The sequence below is a fragment of the Eurosta solidaginis genome, chromosome 1 (genome assembly GCF_040869045.1).
Source record: "Eurosta solidaginis isolate ZX-2024a chromosome 1, ASM4086904v1, whole genome shotgun sequence".
Taxonomy (NCBI): Eukaryota; Metazoa; Arthropoda; class Insecta; order Diptera; family Tephritidae; genus Eurosta; species Eurosta solidaginis.
This window is the reverse complement of record NC_090319.1, coordinates 269,302,894-269,310,554: the sequence shown is the minus strand read 5'-3', so window position 1 is coordinate 269,310,554 and position 7,661 is coordinate 269,302,894. Positions and strand designations below refer to the sequence as shown.

The window sequence follows — 7,661 nt, the reverse complement described above, 5'->3', positions numbered from 1 at the left end:
CGGTAGAGTTTCACCCCGACCTACTAAAGTGGCAGAATACCGCACCTACCAGCCCAAAGTCATCAAGTCAAAATGTAATGTCAAATCAAAACCCTAAAACAGTCCAGTTCGTCACCGTTGTGTACCGATCTTGACTCTTAAAGAGTTCTCCCTCCCCTGAGCTCGGCACAGATCCGCCATTATCAGTAGAAGCAGGGGCACCTCGTGCAGGACCAGAAAACTAATCACGCGTGACATTCGTCACTATGGCCGGTCTAAGACTGATATCAGTCCCTGATCCAGAGCCTGAAACCACTTATGATATCCAAGCCAAGTATCTTAGCCCCCAGATATCACACTTAGTTTGATTCACAATGATAGCTAGTCTGCTATAGAATTCAACCGATAGCTTGACTGGATGTTAAATTTGTCTACAGGATAAACATTACGACACTGCAGGGAACGAAGCTCTATTTAAAAATTGAATGAATTCAAATTGACTGGAAAAATTTAGCCTTAATAAGATATTGTAAGCCCAAAATTAGAATGCATAATTTCTGCCTGTAGACTTGCTAGTATTGCCACTCTATTGTTTCGCAGACAATAGCTTTGTTTTTTATTACTTGCATATATATCTGCCAAATGTTTCCTTGGGTTATGCGCAATTGTCGACAAGCAATATTTTAGGCCCATATATGCATGTAAAAAAAACACGGATAGCACTCGCTTCAATATTCCTCGTGTTCCAATGGTACATGAACCAGATACGGATAGAGATTTAACATGCAAATGCAACAACAATGTAAACCATATGGATATATGTTAAATCTCTATCCGTATCTGGTTCACGTACCATTGGAACACGAGGGTTATGTACGTTTTATCGAACAAATTCCATCCCTAAACCAGTGATGCCATTCACACCTCTAAGAGCATTCGACAGTACCAAAATTAAATACTTTTTCAACAAATATATGCACGCTTACACACCAAACCACAGTTTACTACATTGTGAATGAAAAATGGTTTACTATATAGCAGGCATGCTTAACCAACGAACCGATATCATTTCGTTACGATAATTAACGTTAATAAACGAAACGAAGTCGTCGAAATGACTTCGTTTCGTTTATTAACGTTGATTATCGTAACGAAATGATATCGGTTCGTTGGTTAAGCATGCCTGCTATATAGTTTGACACCTTGAATTGAGGCTATGTAGCGAATTGAGTGGAAGGCAGTAAAAAAACGGTAGTTCATTGTTTACTATATACCGTTATGTGAAAATAATAGGGACAGAGCTGCAACAGAACTTCATTTCTGTAGATTTCAAGTATGCCGAGCAAATTGTTTCCAACTAACTGCGTATTATTTTACTCAGGCTTATACTGTTTTCACACAGAAACTTAATGATCTCATTTCACCTCTAATGAAATCGTAAGTTTTTTGCTTTCACACAGAAGTAACTGCTCGATTAGTATGAAGAATGAGACAGACAATCATGGCGGAACGATATAAGGTGGGAGCATGGTGACATACCTACAAACAAACAAAATTCCATGTACTTGTAAATTCGATGGACAAATGTCAAAATCGTACTGCGCCGGTAGTTGATGTATCAAATCAAATCAAAAAGGTTATAATCAGCTGTTCGATGCGGCCACCTTGTATCGTTCCGCCATGCAGACAATGACATTTGCTTTGACAAATGACATTTTTAAGGACTGAACACACCAAAAACTAACAAGCGGAAACGGAAGTGGAACGCTGCCAACAGAGTTGCATTGTGCTTTTGACTTCATTAGGCGTTCGATTAGCTACTAATGAAATAATAATAGATTCGAATTTTGTAGGGAAGATTGAGCTCAATAAGCGTCTTAATGTAGAAAATTGCCTTTATTATTCAATAAGCCGTCTGTGTGAAAATAGTATTAAACAAAATAAACACCGTTTGAAAAATCCAAATTATTTCCACACATTTAAAAAAATCATTCCGTCTTCAACAAAGTCTGTAAACGGTTGTGCGATATAATAAGGACAACGTGTAATTTGATAGCCTTGTCGTAAATATTTTTACTTAAACGTGTATTTTTTAATAGATAATGTAAAAAACGAGAGAACATATTGAAAACATGGTGAAACATTCTAAATATACCATAAAGACCGTAAAACATGGTGGCCGAAACATTATGGTCTGGGGAGCATTTTCATACAATGGTGTGGGACTGTGGCGGCCACCGTGGTGTGATGGTAGCGTGCTCCGCCTACCACACCGAATGCCCTGGGTTCACACCCCCGGCAAAGCAAAATCAAAATTTTAGAAATAAGGTTTTTCAATTAGAAGAAAATTTTTCTAACCGCGGTTTTCTAACCCAATCGAAAATTTGTGGAATACCGTAAAAGAAGTGTATAAAGGAATCGAGATAGATATAGACTTCCATATATCAAAATCATCAGTATTGAAAAAAAATTCGATTGAGCCATGTCCGTCCGTCCGTCCGTCGGTGCGAGTGGCTGCGCCCTTTTTCATTTAATTTGTCTAGGATGCTTTTAATGCCATAAGTCGAACAAAAATTTACCAATGCTTGTGAAATTTGGTAGAGGCTTAGATTCTAGGACAATAACTGTTTTCTGCGAAAAAAGGCGAAATCGGTTGAATCCACGCCCAGTTTTTATACACAGTCGACCGTCTGTCTTTCCGCTCGGCCGTTAACACGATAACTTGAGCAAAAATCGATATATCTTTACTAATCTCAGTTCACGTACTTATCTGAACTCACTTTATATTGGTGTAAAAAAATGGCCGAAATCCGACTATGACCACGCCCACTTTTTCGATATCGAATATTACGAAAAAAGAAAAAATGCCATAATTATATACCAAATACGAAAAAAGGGATGAAACATGGTAATTGTATTGGTTTATTGACGCAAAATATAACTTTAGAAAAAAACTTGTTAAAATGGGTGTGACACCTACCATATTAAGTAGAAGAAAATGAAAAAGTTTTGCAGGGCGAAATCAAAAGCCCTTGGAATCTTGGAAGGAACACTCTTCGTGGTATTACATATATAAATAAATTAGCGGTACCCGACAGATGATGTTCTGGATCACCCTGCTCCACATTTTGGTCGATATTTCGAAAACGCCTTCACATATACAACTAAGGGCCACTCCCTTTTAAAACCCTCATTAATACCTTTAATTTGTACCCATATCGTACAAACACATTCTAGAGTCACCCCTGGTCCACCTTTATGGCGATATCTCGAAAAGGCGTTCACCTATAGAACTAAGGCCCACGCCCTTTTAAAATACACATTAACACCTTTCATTTGATACCCATATAGTACAAACAAATTCTAGAGTCACCCCTGGTCCATCTTTATGGCGATATATCGAAAAGGCGTCCACCTATAGAACTAAGACCCACGCCTTTTTAAAATACTCATTAACACCTTTCATTTGATACCCATATCGTACAAAAAAATTCTAGAGTCACCCCTGCCCTCCTTTATGGCGATATCTCGAAAAGTCATCCACCTATAGAACTAAGGCCAACTCCCTTTTAAAATACTCATTAACATCTTTCATTTGATACCCATATCGTACAAACAAATTCTAGAGTCACCCCTGGTCCACCTTTATGGCAATATCTGGAAAAGGCGTCCACGCCCTTATAAAATACTCATTAACACCTTTCATTTAATACCCATATCGTACAAACAAATTCTAGAGTCACCCCTGGTCCACCTTTATGGCGATATCCCGAAAAGGCGTCCGCCTATAGAACTAAGGCCCACGTCCTTTTAAAATACTCATTAACACCTTTCATTTGATACCCATATCGTACAAACAAATTCTAGAGTCACCCCTGGTCCACCTTTATGGCGAAATCTCGAAAAGGCGTCCACCTATAGAACTAAGGCCCACGCCCTTTAAAAATACTCATTAACACCTTTCATTTGATACCCATATCGTACAAAAAAATTCTAGAGTCACCCCTGGCCCACCTTTATGGCGATATCTCAAAAAGGCATCCACCTATAGAACTAAGGCCCACTCCCTTTTAAAATACTCTTTAACACCTTTCATTTGATACCCATATCGTACAAACAAAATTCTAGAGTCACCCCTGGTCCACCTTTATGGCGATATCTCGAAAAGGCGTCCACCTATAGAACTAAGGTCCACGCCCTTTTAAAATACTCATTAACACCTTTCATTTGATACCCATATTGTACAAACGCATTCTAGAGTCACCCCTGGTCCACCTTTATGGCGATATCTGGAAAAGGCGTCCACCTATAGAACTAAGGCCCACGCTCTTATAAAATACTCATTAACACCTTTCATTTGATACCCATATCGTACAAACAAATTCTAGAGTCACCCTTGGTCCACCTTTATGGCGATATCCCGAAAAGGCGTCCACCCATAGAACTAAGGCCCACTCCCTTTTAAAACACTTATTAACACCTTTCGTTTGATACCCATATTGTGCAAATGCATTCTAGAGTCAACCCTGGTCCACTTTTATAACGATATTCCGAAAAGGCGCCCACCTATAGAACTAAGGCCAACTCCCTTTTAAAATACTCATTAACACATTTCATTTGATACCCATATTGTACAAACAAATTCTAGAGTCACCCCTGGTCCACCTTTATGGCGATATCTCGAAAAGGCGTCCACATATAGAACTTAGGCCCACGCCCTTTTAAAATACTCATTAACACATTTCATTTGATACCCATATCGTACAAACAAATTCTAGAGTCAAGCCTGGTCCACCTTTATGGCGATATCCCTAAATGGCGTCCATCACGCCCTCTTAAAATACTCATTAGCACCTTTCATTTGATACCCATATCATACAAAATAAATTCTAGAGTAACCCCTGGTCCACCTTTATCGCGATATCTCGAAAAGGCGTCCACCTATAGAACTTAGCCCCACGCCCTCTTAAAATACTCATTAAAACATTTCATTAGATACCCATACCTTACAAACAAATTCTAGAGTCAAGCCTGGTCCACCTTTATGGCGATATCCCTAAATGGCGTCCATCTATAGAACTATGGCCCACTTCCTCTTAAAATACTCTTTAATACCTGCCATTTGATACGCATGTCATACAATCACATTCCAGGGTTACCCTAGGTTCTTTTTGCAACATGATGATTTTCCCTTACTTTGTCTCCACAGCTCTCAACTGAGTATGTAATGTTCGGTTACACCCGAACTTAGCCTTCCTTACTAGTTGATATTGAAAATCCTTTTCAGAATGGCATCCACCACTATTGCCTTATTTGCAGTTGCATTCTGCGAAAAACTATGCGCCACATACTGAAATGCCATTTTCCTAAACAAAATCACAAATTAATCTTCGAAATATTAATTTAAATATTTAAGTCAGTAAACAAATTTTACCAACTTTCTCGACACTTTAACCACATCAACAAAGACCACGATAAATTGGCAACTGTCAAAATCGATGATAACAGTTGGGTTTACTTTGTCGAATTTTAGGGTTGACGAAAGTGAGTGAATGGTAGAATTGTTAAAATTATTGTTAGGCTTATTTACCGCTGTGGAATGTTGTCAAAAAAGTTAGTAAATAGCGGTACTCGTAATGACACTGTGCATAACCAAATATGGCTATAAATTACGAAAGTAAGCAAAGGAACTGTAGGATTATTACTTTGATCCTTTTTTTGCCTCGTTTCAATAGTCCTTTTAAGAGATAAGGGCGTAAAATTAAATTCACCTCATAACCGTCAAAAATTTCCAGACCCTCCATCAAATATAACTGACTGGAAAATGAGGAAATGGAGGAATGACAATATATTTACACTTGCGCCTGGAATCAATTTTATTTCATTTAAGATTGAGTTGAGTTTATTCAATTTGACATTTTCAGAACACATTCAAGTATATTAATTAAATCTTATTAATTAAATCAAAGGCTAGTTTACACCTTATCGAACTGTGTTTCGGAAAATAAAAAAATGATTTCGACTGCTGAGACTATCTCGGCTATCGTTCGAAGCGTCCCATGTAAGCAAATTTTTGAAATCCGCTTAGAAACGAGCTATCCCAGAATAAAGTCCTATATCAGAATTGAGTTGGAGATCATCCTATCTAAGAAAATCCTATATCAAAAACTCTACCTCAGCATCAATTCAAATTATTTTGAGTTGAGATAGGGCGTTTATAAAAAATTCGTCATTCAAATTATTTAATGGGGCGTTTTGGAACTGGCAGCTGAATTCAGAAAAATTTCCTACTATCAAAGATATAGGCGAGTTCTGAAAACATTCTTCTTTTTCTAAAAATACATTTCTGAATTGCATCTGCAATTTTATGAATTTCACTAGACTTTTATAAAATTAATTTGCCATTATTGTAATACTATGTACAAACACACATCAAATTGGCAACTTATACCATTTGGGCAATTTATTACGCAATTCATCATATAATAAATTGTAATAATAAATTACCAATTTTAAAAAGAATTTCGTAATAAATTGTTTCAAACTGCAAATGCAACCTTGTAAAGTGTGTTTATTGAGAAAATTTAAACGTCAGTTACGCATGGCTCAACTATATGGTTGGCTTATCTTATCAGTCGATTTTATTTTTTTTTTTCATTTCACTGGAGGTAGGGATTGTCAAAAGAAGATGGCAAACTCAAAATAAAACCAAAAACTAAGACCAACACGCACATTTTAACAGTCTGAACAAAGGTATGTTGTTGCTTTGGAGATGAGACAACCAGCTTTGTGTAAGCTAAATTGAGTTTTCTGAAAACCACTCAATTTAAATCGAAATTGCCTCAATTTATTTTTCTGTTTGAACATAGTATAAGGTTTATTTTTAAATGCTTATACATACTCTTCAAATGAAAGGAAAATGTTTACTGGATTATTTTCTTAAGGAGCAGTTACATGTTTTCGGAACTTATATACTTAAAAAATATATTAAATGTAGTAGTGAAAATTGTGATCGACATAACTCGATTTGTTTATATGTAGGTACATAGGTATATGTATGAAAGTATATACGTTGTATAGATATTATTTAATCAATAAGTTTGTAAATAATTTTTTTTTTAAATATGTGTCTTATTAATTTATTTGAAACTACTTGAGATGTCTATAATTGTGTATAATAATATAAATATATAACAAATATATATAAGTATATAACTTATGTTTTACTTTACTTTTCTATGTATATCTTTAGTTTCTAAAAAAAATTAGACCTCGGCTTTATAACACTAGCAATAATAGATAGATGCGTCTGTAGTTATAATTACTAAAAAGTAGCACAAAAACACAATTAATTGAACTTTTGCAACATTTTCTCCATCAAGTATTGGTAATACGTAATATACATACATAAATATGCTTTTAAATGTATTTTTTTATTTAAATATAAATAAGTTCTCAATTTTTATTATTAATTTCGTCTTCTTTCGTTTTGTTTGTTGTTGTGGAAACCGTATTCTGATTAGCTTCCGAATCCGTTTCGGAAGGAACTTCCTCAACACGATCAGGCAATTTGTGTGTGCTTGTCTCGGGTAAAGTCAAAGTCAGTAAACCAGCTACTAAAACGCAGCAACCACAAATTGTGGTAGGAATGTACCAGCCTAGCGTACCCTATAAAAGGAGTG

General features: G+C 36.1%; 1 protein-coding gene across 9 annotated transcripts in view; it reads right to left on the bottom strand.

Annotated features, from left to right (window-relative positions):
• Positions 1-6,910: 6,910 nt before the first annotated feature.
• LOC137237274 (organic cation transporter protein) overlaps positions 6,911-7,661 on the bottom strand; it is a 48,795-nt gene continuing 48,044 nt past the window's right edge. For all 9 annotated transcript variants that reach the window (XM_067760708.1, XM_067760700.1, XM_067760701.1 and 6 more), the window contains exon 10: positions 6,911-7,647. In XM_067760708.1, the coding sequence (XP_067616809.1) occupies positions 7,435-7,647 (213 nt within the window). In that variant the 3' untranslated portion in view covers positions 6,911-7,434. The remainder of the gene's footprint in view (positions 7,648-7,661) is intronic.